The sequence below is a fragment of the Hyperoodon ampullatus genome, assembly GCF_949752795.1.
Source record: "Hyperoodon ampullatus genome assembly, chromosome: 5".
Lineage (NCBI taxonomy): Eukaryota > Metazoa > Chordata > Mammalia > Artiodactyla > Ziphiidae > Hyperoodon > Hyperoodon ampullatus.
In genome coordinates, this window is record NC_136918.1 from 57,470,946 (window position 1) to 57,488,057 (window position 17,112).

The 17,112-nt window shown below is 41.4% G+C and overlaps 1 protein-coding gene across 1 annotated transcript in view; it reads right to left on the minus strand.

Moving 5' to 3' along the window:
• The window catches only part of FNDC3B (fibronectin type III domain containing 3B), a gene marked incomplete at both ends in the record, with an annotated part of 281,051 nt that overhangs the window by 45,648 nt on the left and 218,291 nt on the right, over positions 1 to 17,112 (minus strand). Inside the window, 8 exons of the mRNA XM_079704135.1 lie at positions 447 to 619; positions 1,519 to 1,624; positions 3,752 to 3,870; positions 5,960 to 6,031; positions 7,866 to 8,004; positions 9,201 to 9,287; positions 11,123 to 11,297; positions 12,555 to 12,679. Of these exons, the coding sequence (XP_079560261.1) occupies positions 447 to 619; positions 1,519 to 1,624; positions 3,752 to 3,870; positions 5,960 to 6,031; positions 7,866 to 8,004; positions 9,201 to 9,287; positions 11,123 to 11,297; positions 12,555 to 12,679 (996 nt within the window). The remainder of the gene's footprint in view (positions 1 to 446; positions 620 to 1,518; positions 1,625 to 3,751; positions 3,871 to 5,959; positions 6,032 to 7,865; positions 8,005 to 9,200; positions 9,288 to 11,122; positions 11,298 to 12,554; positions 12,680 to 17,112) is intronic.

Sequence of the window (17,112 nt, forward strand, 5' to 3'; positions counted from 1 at the left end):
TTTTCACTTGGAATAAACGGAAGAAAGATATACTGGCCTCCCTAGCCTCTACCCCCGTCCAGTTTTAAGAACTGACCTAAGACATTGCTGGGTAATTTAGACAATATGATAAAGAAATATTACGTAGTCCTAGTTTCCCAAAACTGATTTATACAGTCGATGAGAAAATAGGAAATTATTTTAAAAACTACCAAAAGCATCTGAAGGGTAATGTTGTTATTAACCTTGAACTCCATCTTAATAGAATGATATGAGGACAAAAGAAACAAAATTTCCAGTGTTGGGTCTACATGAAATCAAAACAGTGTATCTTCAGAAATTAGATTTTACATACACTTCTTTAATGGTTGTCAAGGCTGGACAGATACTGCTAAAGATTTTAGGAGGGTAGAAACGGAAGTGCCGGGACCTTATATTTCCGTTACGGTGTATAAGCGTGTACTCACCCCTCCATCATTCAGAGCTCTCACCCTGAAGCGATACATGGTTCCGGGAAGCAGGTTGCCAACGGTGCACTCAAGCTCGGGCCCGTGGTACACCTCCGAAGCTACATCCTCAGGTTCCGTCATCTCCACGCTGTATTCCGAGACCTCACAGCCACTTTCAGAGGCAGGAACATCTGGGAAAGGAGAATGTTTTTCATATCAGAACACTTTTGTGTTTCCAGTTGACCCTATCACACCTCACTTTCCACAAGGTTTGCAAAACACCATGTAGGTGGCCTGTCCTCGATATTTACAAAAGAAACCCCACTCCAGAAAAAAGATATACAGAGAAAGTTTCTGAATGATGTTATCCATACTTTCCAAAGCAAGTACGTTTAATGATATTAACAAAATTCCAAAACCGTAGAACTTTTAGGCAATTCCTTTATATCCTAATGCCAGGTAAACGCAAGAAATAGAGGGGAGAAAATCTTCTCCTTAACTTGAAACCAAAGGACACATTAAATCAAGTTAGAGGACCCAAAACTGGCACACTATCTTATTTTAGGCATAAGTGATGGGGAACAATTGTCTGACAGTGTTTTGCAGGTTTATATTTGCAGTTTTACATGCTTGTAAATTGTTGACCTGACAGGAAATGCTAATACAGTTTGAGTCGATACAGTAAAACACCAGGACCCACACATAACAAGGCAGCAAAGATGAGGAGGAATCAGATGTTACCTGATGAACTATTTCTTGGTTTAACCTCTAAATTGAGCACAACTTTTATTTTATGAATAAAGCTGAAAAATTCCTGAAAAGACTGGCTGCTCTGAAACATTTTCTACGAAAGTGCCCTCTGAGGGTAGAGGATGAACAGCACGTGTGGCACCATCAGGAATAGGAGGGTGAGTGACAACGCGGGGAGAATACAAACCCAAGCCCATGTACATTGAACAGCATATGGGCATTTTCAATAGAAACAAATATGGTTTTCAGAAGGAAGACCTGGAACTTGATTACAAAGCATTAAGTCTTAAACTCAATCTCCACTTGTCCAAATTGGCAACGTGAAGATGTGTTCACTCACCCCACTCTAAGTGGACTTCTTTGTGCTTTGGTCTACCCAAAACCCTCGGTGGGCGACACTGACCTGGTGCAATGCTTAGTGTGCGAACAGGGAGACTTTCAGAACACTGCAGGAGAAATACAGGAGAGAATCATCTCTTAGTTACTTTGAATTTATTAGAGCTCTATATACCAAGCAAATTCCACCCCATACCTGCAAATGCTACCAAAGAGGGTTACACATTGAATGTTTACACTTTTTATGCAATAAGATCTTCGTCTCTGTGTGTGTGGTGTGTGTGTGTATGTATGTGTTTAAGTATGGACATACACTACACACAGCACTGGTAAAAATAATTATTTCTGATGTCAGATTTGTAGGCTGACTTTCTGAGTGTTGTGTATCCTAAGCACACGGTTATTTTCCTTTAAACAAAAATTAGAGACCCTTCATGAGGACAGAAGAGAACACAAAACAACAGCTGGATGAAGTTTTTAAATGGTGCCATAAATGGCCAACCATCCACATACAGAGCAGAAAAGCAAATAAAGTCAATATTAATCAACTGAGTCTGACATTAACCAGCAGGTTTTGTGAATACTAAAATCAGCAGGCCTTCTTTTTTGCAGGATCTGGTTGCGTAAGCCTGGTGGTATAGAAGCTGACCCCTTTTTGAGACAGGAGGAGCATGGTAGACCTATGCAGCTCCACCAGATTCAGCCTCCATCCTGAGGAGATGAAGTGCAGAGGAGATGTACTTAAGCATTCAAGGAGCACTGCCGCTTCTGTGTAGGCTTGTGCAGCACCTCGCGTGTAAGAGGAACTCGCTGATCATCTGTAGCTTTGATGTGGACACCCCCACCCTGGGAGGCACTACATAAACGTTGTCTAGGTGGACCTTTTTTTTTACCTCAGAAGTCTGTCTATATGGACAGTCTAGACATCACAGTACCACTAGCTTGGGGGGGAAAGAAAATCAACATAAAACGACATCAGAGGTGGGCTGAGTGGCAAAATTCGGCACCTAATGGCAGGTGTTCTCTTGAAAAGTCAACCCAGTACAGGGTAACAGGGTTATAAGTCACCACTGCACACGCGCTCTCTCTCAACACTAATGGTTTCAAAACCACAATGTTAAATATCTCTACAATGAAAACATCTTTTACCATATTGCCTCTCACTCACTTTCTGAATGTTAACACCATTTAGATAACAACTACTGATATCTCATTTCTAGAGTACTTCATGTGTACTTGTTACGCTGTTTTGAGCCTATGAGAACACTGTGAAGTTGAAACCAAGTTTCCTGACGTGTTGAATGGTTGGTCTAAGGTCGTATAAATTGTAGACAATGGTGGTGACCCTTTTGTGATGTATAAAAATATTGTCACTATGTTGTGGACCTGAAACTTATGTAATACTGTAAGTCAATTATACTTCAATTAAAAAAAAAAGGAGACAGCAAGAGAACTGCTGCTGCCTACAGATGTGTAGGTTGGGCACTGTGTAATCACAGGAAGTGCCTTTCAGCTCAGTAGTCATAGATTTATGTGGCTTTTACAATAATTTTCCAGCAGATGGCAGTAAAGTATCTCAAGGAAGGTGTGTCTCTCATTTTCACAAAACTGCCAGATGTGGTTAAAAAAAGCTGTGCTGGAGGCCATATCTTTTTTTGCTCTAAATTCTACGTTTTTCTATCATTGCAGTAACTGAGGTTCACCCCCTTATTTATTAGCTAATGCAAATTGCAGACCACCCTCAATTTTCAACTGTCAGGTGATCATGCCAAAGTCTTCTGAGAAATTAAGTGAGGGATGCACTTGGAAAGTAGCACAATTCAGTTGAGAAAGATTTGGGTCTATCTTTTTATACCCACTAAAGCACAATTCGGAAAACTCTGAATTCATGATGTGATACCATGGCAGGCTGCATTACTAAGATACATTTTTTTTTTTTTTTTTTTTGTGGTACGCGGGCCTCTCACTGTTGGGGCCTCTCCCGTTGCGGAGCACAGGCTCCGGACACGCAGGCTCAGCGGCCATGGCTCACGGGTCTAGCTGCTCCGTGGCATGTGGGATCTTCCCGGACCGGGGCACAAACCTGTGTCCCCTGCATCGGCAGGTGGACTCTCAACCACTGCGCCACCAGGGAAGCCCACCAAGGTACATTTTTAAACAGCAATTTATTCTGATGTTATAGATAGGTTGTCGAGTTGGACCAAAGATGTTTACTTTTATACTGAAACAAAACCAACCTGACTGTGTCCACCAGTACTTATGCAGCATGCTCGGAGTTTGTACAAAGTGCCTGGTTTCAAGTGGGTGAAAGTGTACTCTGTAGCCGACCCACTGTAGGCCACTTCCCACTGACTCGCTGCAAAACAAGACCCGTGTATGAGATTATGCCTTTTGTAAAAACGTAACAGTACCAACCATTCCTGATAAGGAAAAGCTGTAAGTGGTTTCCATGAAAACTAGCATCTCTTATTCTTTTTTTTTTTTTTTCCTAAACAGCCACAGTGCTCTCTTTCCATCTCCTTTACAAAGTTAAATACTAAAATAACATGGAGTCATTTTTAATACTTAGTACTGCTGGCTAGGCTACTTAATATCACCATGATTACATTTGCTGACTGTGAGGTTGGGATGCTGGAAAGCACACGAAATCTGTAGTTTGCCCCACAGCAGGAGACAGCGGCCGGTGTTGAGCAAGCTAGGAAGTGGTAATGGTGTGAGAAGCCCCTGAGGCCAGCTGGGCAAGGCGAAGGCTGCTCGGCCACAAGGTTCCTCGTCAGACCAGGGCACCACTGAAGAGTTTCTCCTGGCTCTTATCTGCCTGGAGGTCACAGTGAGTGAAACCTCCCCCTCCCCATATAGAGCAGGTCCTTTGGGTAAAGGCCTGCTGTCTCCATGGAGCCCCACTTAAAAGACAAAAACACCTGACGGAGTGACATTAAAAATGAAACACTCAGTGTGACCCAGGTTATCTGACCAATTCTTGGGAAGAAAGCAAGCAAGCGGAGCCACTGGAGGGGCCTGGGTGAAGCTGATGCCACCAGGTGAAGAGCACTGGGGATGCTCCGACTGCCTGCCTGCCTGCCCCACAAATCTGGGATGTTTATCCTCCTCTGTTTTGCTCCCACTAACACAATGTTTCCAGCAGACTATTTTAAAGGAGGCTTTTACTCCATGCAGTTGTTTTAGGGAAAATACTTTTACCCTGTTCCATGATAGTTACTAACTTCCACAAATGCCCTCAGCTGCTTATTAGGTCAGATTCACAATGAAGCCACATGCGCTAGGGCCATATGACAAGGGGGAATATTAAAGACAGTCATCCTGACATTACCGATCAAACAACCTGCACTGAAAAGGCAACTGGGAACAAGGACTACCGAGGAGATTCAATTAATCGTTGATGTCACGCACTGGCAAAGTTGTTAACTTTTAAGTACAGATGGCATCTACTTTTGATCTGTCACCAGTGGTCAAGAGAGCCACAAAAATTCAAAATATATTTAGGTTTTCACGATGAGCCACTGCACATCCATGACTTCTCTTCTAGGTCAGATTTTTAGCACAGAATGTGATTTTATGTTAAGAACAGCTGTGCCCATCTCAAAGCATTTTCATGTTTTTCAGCTTAAAATAGGGCCCAACTGACATGAAAAACAAAACACTCCAGGTGGCTATCGTGGCACAGAATAAAAAGCAAGCCACACACCTGCATTGCTTGTTTGTAAAAGTTGCTGTTAACTCTTTGCTTTTTTCCCATATGCATCACTTTTTAAAAAAAAATTTAAGTTACAGGGATTATTAGAGTGGTGAGATGGGTGTCATTTTTAAAGTTCGGATGACTATACTTTTTTCTATTAAAGCCTAATAAATTTTATCAGAAAGAGGATCTAAGAATTGTTTAAAAGACACTATAAAGGGAAGCTGATCTCTAACACTGTCCCACTCTAATTCACCTCGTGTGACTAGTAATGAAGAAATAATATGACTCAGAAATCACAACAAAAATGAAGACATTTTCTGAACTTGTGACAAAGTGGGACACTTGTCAGTAGCCACAGCAACACTATATTTTGTCATCCTTTGTGCACCAAACTCATTTGCTGTCTCCAATTTATCCTTCCTGCTGATTGCTTCGGACACTTTCTCTGCTTATAAGAATTTCTAGAGAAAGTGTGCCAAGAGAGATGAAAAACATATTTATTCTATTAATTGGGAACTCTGGTTTAAAGAAATGACAGGAAATTTTAAAATCGACAAAAACGTACATTTCAAGCAGACTCTGATCCCCGATGCTGTGTTTGAAAGAAAAAACTGTCAATATGTGATTAAGGCTTGTTTACTGTAGTACCTCTATCAATAGAATTAATGATTGCCCGCTATTATTATACAAATGTTTATCTTACTAGAAAACAGGACTTGAACAAAACAATTTCTACAAACTTCACCTTCAGAATTTCCATCAGTAATCTCTAGCAAGTACTTGAGTATTTCTGAACCACCGTTGTCCTTTGGAGGATCTGGAAAGTAAGCAAATGCCTTATTAGTTATAAAAGTGTATTGATTTTTGTTAGTAAATATTATTAGAACACATAGAATCATATAATATACTGTCTAAATTCTGGATTCAACCAAAAGGCACAATAATTAATATATTATTTCACCCAACTCCTTTCTCGAAAAACAAAAGAAACAAAAACACCACAAAACCTGATTATCAAAGTTCGTAGAGCTAGAAATGTCAAAAAGTTAGCATTTATTTAGTGAAACATGAACAAAACTCAAAATATGGATTTATTTTTCTAAGAGTTATGTTCATTTATTTATTTTGAGATTCTGAAGCCTGCTCTTCAATATTTGATGGTTTTTATATAAGACAAAATATATATTTTTTTCTTTTTTAAAATTACTTTATTCTTTTTTTATTTCACTTATATCATCAGTGAGAGACGGAGAAGGAAGAAAAGGGAGGTGCAAAACTTACTGACAAAATAAATAAAAGATCAGACTATAACAAATCTGTTCCATCACAGTTTGCTACTAAGCAAACTTTGTATCCCACGTGAACCTAATATAAAACCAGAGCTGTGGATCAATAAGAACCTGTACCAAAGAGCCGGTTTGAGGAGGAGGTTCCGGCTTGTTACTAGAGCCCTGTGCGCCTTAGGTATCATATCTGTCTACTGCTAACTCGGTGCCTGCAAGAGTTTTCTTTTCTGAGCAGGAAAATACCTTTTTGCAAGACTACACAGAATTTGCTTCTACTATCAGTTGGCCACCTCTGTATTTTAGATATACCCTCAGGTTACTCATATAGATTTAGAAACTTTAATTCCCGTCTCCTTTCACCTGTTATTTCCATTAATGTATGCAAACTTCGGTAATAGATATTTACAGCAATAATTAAAATATAGCATATGGCTAATGAAAGTAAATACTCAGTGTTGACAGAACTTTCTAGGATATTCTGAGAAAAAAAGCTTTAGATCTGGCAAAAAAGCACACCTAGATTTTTTGTTTCTCTTAATCGTATCCATCTTCTGGGGAGTATAATTCTGCCTCAAAATTACCACATAACTTGAAGCAGTTATATGTCTCAGTGGTTGGTCTCCAATAACAATTTAATAATGTTTTAACTTCCCTTTACATTACTTGACTGCCAGGTAAAATCTTATTTTAGATTTCTTTTTTTTTTTTTTTTTTTTTTTGCCTGTTTGGTAGTTGACATTAGTGATAACATATTATGTTTCACATACAACTGCAAATGTTTATCAACATTCTAATGGCATTCATTTCACTGAAATAATCCATGCAGCAGGTAAGCCACAAAATCCTCTACCAGATCCCCACAAATACCAGGACGAACTTCAATATGAAAACTTCCTGAAGTCCAAGACTTCCAAAGACATACAAACAACAAAAACTAGTCTTCCTAATTCACTGTAACTTAAACATTCTGTAAAAGTTAATATGAATTACCTAAATTTTGAAATTTATTTTCAATACTAAGTTTATAAATCAATTTTATATTAAATATTGCTATATTTTAAGGGCAAGCTATTGAAGAATGAAATATATTCAGAGATTACCACATTCAAATCAATAATACATTAAAACTATAGGAGAAAAAAATGTGTCTTACAGGAAAATCATAAAGTAAATGAAACGCTCTTACAATTGTCAATTTTACCAGTTTGTAGAATTCTCAGGATGTTTCTCATACATATATTCCAAACGTGTAAAACTCCCTCAAATAATATGATTTGTTTGTTTACTGGTTTGTCACTACTGAAATTAATCAAGTTTTTAAAAACCTGTCAAAAAAGCAACAGCAGCAACAGCAACAAAACATACCCCATTTAACACTAAAACCATGAGATGTAACTGGTCCTTTAATGAGGGGTCTTGTAGGAGGTCCAGGCCTGTCAGGACTCGTCGTACAAACCAAAACTTCACTTGGGCAGCTTTTCCCTTCCATGTTAGAAGCAGTCAGCTATAACACAACCGAGAAAACATTAATAATATGCTTTAGATATCAGGTCTTAAACCAGTGGTGACTTTCAATATGGCAAGATCAAGGTATCCATAAACTCACACAGACAGACACACTCACATATTCTCTTTCTCTCTGTCTCACAGTCTCAAACTACTAATTTATAAGTGTTTCTTTAATGGAGTACTTATTTTCTATATAGTTTAGCTATTAACAATTAAAAATAAAACAACAAGGTAGGTTTTAGCCAAAGACATTTTTACCCTTTCAAGAAGACAAAACAAAACTAGTATGTCACCACCCAGTTCAGTGTTTTGTGGAAGGAAAATACGGGGGAAACGCAGATAAAAATAACCTTGCTTATTTAGGAGTAGGGCAATGCCACCTTGTGGAGAAATGCTAGCAGTACACCTATGATCTCACAGCCAGCATCGAGTAACAAGGATTTTTAAAAATATCAAAAACTATCATTTTCCTTCAATAGTCACACATGCCACTGGATAATCCGACAACTATTTACTGAGTGACTACTACGTGTTAAATAACATGATTTGGCTCACAAATTAAGAGAAAGAAAGGGGGAATCAGAAGACAACCACGTCTCTCCAGGAGGCACAGTGTCACACTAGAAAACACCGTGCTGTGCTAGAATCAACAAACAGTGGGCAGCACACAAGGCAGCCTGCTGTTCCCTTCTCTCCTAACGAAGTCGCAAAGAATTCACAAAGCTGTCTTCCGATTCAACACAACGTTGCCCAATGCAGAGCCCAAGTGGGGAGGGGGTGGGTAATAGAAGAGCAAAAGGAAAACAGCTGAGAAAAAGAAAATGGGCAAAAGAGCAAAGGGCAACGGAGAAAAGGGAAATCTGATTAAAAGAAGAAACTCTGAATAGAAAGGTGTGACGTGCAGGTGAGAGACAGGTGCGCTGGGCACCTGGTTTGGGTCTTCCCAGGCAAGGGCATCTGGCCACACTGTGATGCAATTTATTACAGCACATTATGGCAACAGGTTTCTTTCTCAAAAGTGGGTTTTAAAATTAAAGTTGGGTGTGTATTTTATAGATGTTACCTTAAAAGTGTAAAGTGCAGCGAACTTAAAAATCTTTTAACCTGTACAGTAGATTTAAAATGGTAAAGGGATGAAACATAAAACAGCTTCATTTTTAAGCAGTTCAGGTACCAAAATGACTGACTTACCCTGAACTTATACTGTGTGCTTCTTTTGAGATTTTTCACAGTACAGGTTAAATCCTCTCCAGTGTATTTTGGGTGGAAAAGGTTATCCTGAAAAGGCAAAGCCAGAAAGAAACATCAGTATCATAAAATCTGGGGATTAAATACCTTGTCTGTAGGATTTTTATATTGCCTCCTTCCATCATCACCAGTGGGCCAGAAGTCTGGCAGCTACACCAAAAAGAGGGCCATGGTGCTTTAAGAAAAATTTAACTCTATCACATCATAATTTGTCCTGGATCTGGGTACTTTTATTGTGAGAATAACACTAATTTGAATGAGAACAATGTTCTCTCTTTGAGAGAGTGTAAATTTGCTTTGGAATAGATGTCACCATATACTTTTCTCACAGAGCAAATTTTTCTGGTTACTCAATAAGCATTTTAAACAATGAATTTAACCACCAAATGAACGAAGCTTATGTAGTTAAAAAAATTATCTAACAATGTTGTCATGAAAAAAGGCTCTTGTACGGAGATCCTTACTGTCAAGCTGCAATGTGCTATGCAAGCCACTGGCTGGGGTTTCTGACACAGTGCCCTCTTCTGGCCAAGGGGGAAAGCAGAGCTTGGATGGGGAAGACATAACCCTTCAACGGGATAAATATCCTACTGAAAGCTGACTGTACAGAATTCATTCAATAATATTCTCAGTCATGCACACATCCATCCATCCACCCACCCATTCATCTCGGAGCACCTTCTATGCATCAGGCTCTCGTCCACGCTCTAGGGGTTTAGCACTGCCCAAGAACAGACTAAGTCTTGCCCATCAGAAACTGATATAATAGCCAGAGAAAGCAATTAACAAAAAAACCTACAGACAAATATGAAGCACGCTGTGTGGTGTTAAGTGCTATGAGACGAAAAGTAAAGCTGGGTAAGAGGACGGAGTGGTGGAGCTCGGAAGCACTGCTTCCTGCGGCTCTGCAGGCTCCTTAAGGCAGCCACATATGGCTCCTCCAATTTAAATGAAATACAATTAAAAATTCAGTTCCTTGGGCTTACAGCCACATTTCAAGGGCTCAGCAGCCACGTGTGGCTAGGCACTATCTTATTGGACAGCACACAATACAGAACATTTCCATCATCACAGAAACTTCTCCTGGACAGTGCTGTTTCACAGGGTGGTCAGGAAAGGGTCATCCAAAGAGGTGACATGTGAGAAGAGACCTGAAGGAAATGAGGGAAGTCACTCAAAGATATCGGAAGGGGCATGAGAGCCAGAGGCCACCGGAACTGCAAAGGTGGGGCGGGACGGTGCAGCTGGTATGCTCAGTGAGACTACAGTGGCGGGAACAAGGGCAGGAACGAAGACCCTGAACGGGGAGGACCTGGAAAGCACTGTAAGAGCACTGGCTTTGCCTCTGGAAGAGAAGGGAAGGCACTGAGATGCGAGGGCTTCTGAGCAGAGCGCTGACATGACCGTATTTGTATTTAACAGGATCACTCTGGCTTCGTGTGGAGAACAGACTGTAGTGTAGTGAGGATTAAAGTAGGGAAAATACTTAAGAGGCCATTCCAATAACCCAGGGGCGAGATGATGGTGGTTCAAAAAGTGTAGCAGCTGTGCAGATGCTGAGAAACGGTCAGATTTCTGGATAACTTTTGAAGGGAGATTTGAAAGGATTTGCTGACTGACTATATATGAAGTCAAGGAAGAGCCCATGGGTTTCTGGCTTCCCCAAATGAAAGCATGGGGATGCCATCTACTTGGATGGGGAAGACGGTGGGAAGACCAGGTTTCTGCTAGTGGTTACAGTGGTAGAAATTAAGAGCTTGGTTTCAAATTTAGGCAGCGAATCTAATTTCACCAGTGCATCCTGGAGTTATGATAAAACTGACTTTACCAAACACACACAAGGGTATAAAATGTGCCAGACTTACATTTTCATCCTCCTGGATTTCCAAGGTGTAGGTGACTACTTCCTCAGGTGAACAGCCTTCTGGTTTATTCCACTGCAATGTGACCCATGTGACCCCAGCTCGAACAAGTCTTGGTGCAGAGGGCATCTGAGGAATGTTTCCTAATGTGTAGCACACCACCTCTTGGCTATACCCACTGGAGAGAAACAGACCCGGTGAGACACGGGAGGAGTCTCGGCATTTCAAAAGAGCAGGGATAAGCCTACCTGCTGCGCAACTTGCTTGGGTGGGAAAGTCTGGGGCCTGACAGGTTCATTGAGCAAAGGAAGGCAAGGATCCTTTATGTGATATTCCCTACCACAACTTCAATTTGCCCCAATCCACCCCACCGCCCCCTGCACTGCTCTGCTTAGGTCCGCTACTAGAAAAGCATGCCATGTTACAGGACAGTAGATTTAAAAATTTATTTCCCCCCCGAAAGCACCCAGCAGAAAGCACAGCACAGTGTGATGGTGACAAGCTATGAGCCACAGCTACCAAGGAGCCTTCAAATCCACGTGAGAGCAAATAACTGTCTATTGATAAAATAAATGTTTTACAAATATATATGGTGCTATTTTCCAAAAGTTTGTAGATGCTTCTAATTCATCTACAAATTCTTGAACTGTAGAAGCCTTTATCATTATGACCGTTCAACCAGGGCACTCTAAAAATACAATGGCTATCATGGGTAGGGAAGGAGGGCTGTAAACCTTGTGGTCTTAAGAAGTTCTTTAGGCTAGAAAAAAGGTTGGGACCAATGGTGTGTTGAACCTTTAAGAAGATTTTCAACAAGCAGTGATGAAAGAAAAAGATTTTTCCCTTAATCAACAGTTACCCAAGAAGTGCAACTGAAATACGGTCTTTTCAAAGCACCTTTAATCCATTGATGCTTCACCATAAACCTGTTCTTGCCTTTCTCTAGCAGCTTGGAGGCAAGCTGTGTGTCCTACCCAGCCCAGATTTTCTCCAGTCCTGTGAGTATCTGCCTGGGCTTGACAACAGTGGATGGCCCAGCAACTCTTTCTTTGTATCAGGAAACACTCAGACATAATTGAAAAAAGGCAACCGAATGAGTAGCTTGCTAAAGCGATGAAAGGAAAAGGCACACAATCTGAAAAAAATAAAGCCCCCAGAGGATTCCTTTCAAAATCTGTAGTTACCTTCCTCCTAATTCTCAGAGACCCCTAGTGGGCCTTTGCATTACAGCCTGCAAGGCTGCAAAGAGGCCACACAATGGCATTTATCACCTCAGAAGGGGCTTTCTAGCCTCTGATTAGGATCCCCTTTCAGAAAATCTCTAACTGGTTCGGTGTGGAGGCAGCAGGCGACCTTGCGCCTTTTGGCAACGTGACAGAAGACTCAGAAACACCACACAGACGCTTAAAGGCATGAGGACCAGGAAACGCCATACCTGGTGCCAATGTCATTCCGAGCAGCCAGCCTGAATGTGTACCCCATTGCCGGACACAGCTTTGTCAATTTGCAGTGTTTTTGGCTCCCAAAGAAGCACTGTCTGAAACCACTGTTTCTTTTTCCCTAAAACAGTGAAACAATGCAAAGAAGTTTAAAAAAACATAATAAGAGAATGAAGGAGTATTTTGAACAACTGTTTAATTTCCTAGTTTGGATGAAGAAAACCAAGAGAAGGAAAGTGCTCCACAATGAAATGCCATCCCTAACACAAAGGCACTACAGAAAGTTGTGTTACTGAGAGGGATAATGCATGGTCCTTGTGGTATTTTGTCAACAAAATTAAAAAGGCCCTTTCAGGCACAAGGCAGTGCTCAAGTTAAGGATCACAATTTCTCAGACCTTCTTCCTTACTTGGTCAAACTGCCTGATCTGACTCATAGGAGTGAGTCTGCAGCCTCACAGGATTGCTAACTCTGGAGCTGCACAGCCACCCCCAGATGGCCCAGCACCTGAGGACCAGTCTACGTAGCTCTGCAAGCCACAGAAAGTCCTCCCTGGTCTTCTCTCTCCTCTCCCGCCTTGTGGCAGCCCCCAAGCCCACACGTGTACATTCTGGCTAGTGAGCTGTTTGTCTACTCATCCCTAAATACTGGGCGCATGCCTTTGACTCATCTTGTCCACATCTGGTCTCCTCAAGGCAGTGCTTTGGACAATCTGGGAGTTCTGTCAAGGCTTGCAGAGTTGAACTGAATGTCTGACAAGCACTTCATCTATACGTATTACAGCCATTCTTAAGTTTCTTATGAGGCTGGAAACATATTTTTAATGCCTTCCTAGCCTTACATGATGCTTCAAATTCCTCGAAGGAAAAAGAAAACACTCCAGTGGGTTCTCTTAATACAAGTAAGAAAACAAAAACAAAAACATAACTTAACTATGCTGTGCCATGCTCAGAGGCATGGAATACTCACATCGGCAGTTTTCTAGAATATATCATACCCATAATCCACAGTATTTTATCTATGTTTTTGCAAAAGAAAACCACATGCTAACACTGGATGAATTAGCATTTTAATCAGACAGCCAGGCCCAGGACTTTCAGGAATGTTTGAAATTCTCAATTTATTACATAAAAAACAAAGAAAGCACATTTTTCTCCTAAGCAAATTTAAGCATTTCCTTCCTTAAAGCAGGTCTCCAAATGTTTTCTACTGAAAGAAACATTCCAGGTGAAGTCTAGTTAAAAATAAATATACAACTAGCCGGAAGTATCACTAGGTTGAACAGATTAAAAACCACCATGCCACATTCATCCTCAAACTCTTCCCAACTCTCCCCTCACAAGCAAGGTGGTACCCTTTTTCCAAGGAAGGGAGTAGAAGCCCTAAGAGTCTTTAAGATCCAAAGTTCATTTTATCAAGGATTCAAAGTACATTCAGGTGCAACTACGGAAAATGGGGAGTGGGGTGGGGAGGCAGTCAAACATAATGTCTTTCAGCGGCTACTTGAGCAAAGTCACCCTGTGACTCGCAAAGTCACCCTGTGACTCGCAAATCACGCCCTTATGCTTACTTTAACCTTGAGTGTTAAGGTTGCTGCAGACAATTTATTCACAGAAAACCCGTTTACGCATACATTTGCATAATTACATCCAGTGTCTGATTACACTCTATGCGCTGCACGCCCTGGTATGTTCTGTATCCATTTCAGGCAGTAGCGTGATCTACCTTCTTTCCTCCTCTATTTCTGAGCTCAGAGTAAACAGTGCAAGAAAGGCACATCCTGCTGCCACGGAAGCCTCATCCCTTCCAAACCCAATGTTGGCTCCCCTTCAATGCCTCATTTTTCCTATTTCTTTGTTTGGTCTCCTTTGCCCATTTCTTGTGCTCAGAACTACAGCCAGTAAATAAAAGGAGTCTGTTCCTTACTAGGTTGATTTGATTTACTTTGGTGAAAACCAGGCTGTGGTTTAAATGAGAAAAAAAGAGAGGGGAGGCATCAATGATGGAAACTAGACTTTTATTTTAAGGGGCCAGAGCACTGGGGCTCACTAAAGAATGGGGACAGAGGCATTCTGTGACCTTCAAGATGTTTTCTTATATTGCTAACATTAAAACAATTTTTTTTCTACTTCAGTATCAAGAACAATTACTAAATGAACTCCAACTTGCTTAGATAAATCATGCCAAATTTTCCATCTTAATACCTTCCAAGATATACAACTATGTGCATGGACCTCAGGAACACAGAGAATGACCCAGAGTTGTTGGAACTTCAGAATCAAGTTTTAGAAACAGTATTTGTAGAATCTGAAGGGGGTAAGGTACAACTATTTCACAGAGTTAAAAAAGTAAAGCTTATTGGTGAATTTTTAGAAGTCACTGAGTATAAAACAAAAAAAGGGGGGGTGGGAGTAGGTTAACAAAATATTTCGGACATGAGAAGCTTCTGAATAAAAGAAAATACTCGTGGATGACATGGAGTTTAATATAAAAGGGATATCTGAGAAGAAAGAAATTAATATTCAGAAGAGTCACTGCAGTGCAGAGGTAATCTACGGCTGAGAGGTTAGCAGGTGAAGATGGCGAACGCCAGTGTGGGATGGCTCCCGCGTCCCCCTGCTCGCCCGTGAAAGCCCAGGCCAGGCTCTCAAATGGCTTTAGTCTTAGGCCTTAGAGTACGTACACGTTCAAAGGTACAGGCGATGTGAAGAATCTGTTTGTAAACCAGGCGTGATCCCAGGTTGCAGATAGCATTTATAAATAAAATATTACACAGCTCTTCTTGTTGACAGAAATGGATAGGGTTAAAAAAAAAAGATAATGTTTTAGAAGGCTAAAAGATTGAGAGAAATGGACAGGAGTGATAATGTGAATGTTTATCTTTATTTATCAGAAATTAAATATGTCCAAGCCACTACTGTCTGAAGTTTCACAAGTGGTAAATCACAACTTCCATGTTTGATAGGGAGAGTGGCTCCAAATCATTTTGAGATATTATAATTTATGGCATGTTCCCTCTTTTAATAAAAGCTAATTTAAAGTACACAGGATTACCAAAACATAACCGCTTTACTTGGAAGGACAACTTACTTTTTAATAATTTAAAGTTAGCTTCATGCAAAATCTCCTACTAAAACATGGTCCTAATGGATATGCATAATCTCTTGACACTTTGTAGGGCTATTGTCATCAATAATCTGGTCAAACACAGGCAGCAGGGACACCTGTGGCCAAGGCCTTGTCCTGGTCAGCTACTGCTGCTAGGCTACTTGTGGGGTGTTACATAGAGGGGGGTTCCAAAGGTCTAGGAGTTGGCTGGTCTCCAAGATCTGAGGTATGGATGCCCAGTAGCACCCTGACTCTGCATCTTGGGGGATGACGGACGTGCAGCATGGGAGCAATCAGGATCAGAACCTCCCTAAGATGAGCACTTGAATTCCTGTTCTCCCGGGGAAGCAACAAAAACTTCACCCCAACTAGAGAAAGAGGTGAGAGGAGGCTGGAAGCCCACACCCTTGATCATTCTGGAGCAGACCTAGCCACTGAACTACTGACCTCATTGGACCTAAAGCCCCAGCGTGTTCTGGACTAACTTGCTACTGCCAGTGTCCACAAGCCCAAAAGGGCAGATTTTCAGGGTTCCCCCACTTGTTTCCATTTCATAGTCTTGGGCATGCCCAAATGATTTTTTCTACCACACACACTGGGTTCATTCAAGGACAAGATTAATCTTTACTAGAATGTGAAGAAATCTTGGAATACAAACCAACTGTGTGTTAACAGAGCTCAAGGTGCTCACTTTGGCAGGGAGTGAGGCATTACAAACCCAGCTGCCTCCTTTTTCAGCTGAGCTCCTCTTCTCGCTCAAATGAATTCACAGTTCTCGCTAATCTGCCATCATCCTGCACCTAGACCTAGCCTGAGAGCACACATTCACCACCCTGGGCGCTGAGACAAATGGAACTGTTTTCCACCCAGGCTCCAGGGTGCTTGTCCTCCGATTCTGGTTAAAAGTGCTCGATTTGCCAGCAGCTGAATCATGTACAGAGCATATATCAGATTAGTCCTGCCCCAGTCCTGAGGTCCCCTGCTTTGCCTCTATCACCTCTCTTACCATTGAACAAAAATACACTGCATATTGTCTACATCCTAGACCCCACTGGGTCAGCTTAATCTCCATCCCTCCAGGCAGCCCGCTCCCTGATGCCACTGCAACTCTATTTACCACAGAGTTCACCGGGCCTAGTCTGCATGTCTCATTTATCTGATCCTTGGAGAACAAGTGCTTCTTTTCAGTCCTAGATGCACACAGTGAAGTGGGGGCACCACCTTCGGGGGCGAGTCGCAGCCTTACCACAGTCAGAAAGCTACATACTCCACCCACATCTGTCCCTGCTCCATCCTCATCCTCACTCCCTTTGCAGAAGGGTCATACATTTGGTTACCACTCCTAATAATAATCAGAGTCCGGATGTTCTTTTAGGTCCTACAAAGTTCCTGCTACACTCTGAAGAATGTCAACTTTTTGCCAGACTGTGAAAGGACCCAACCTTA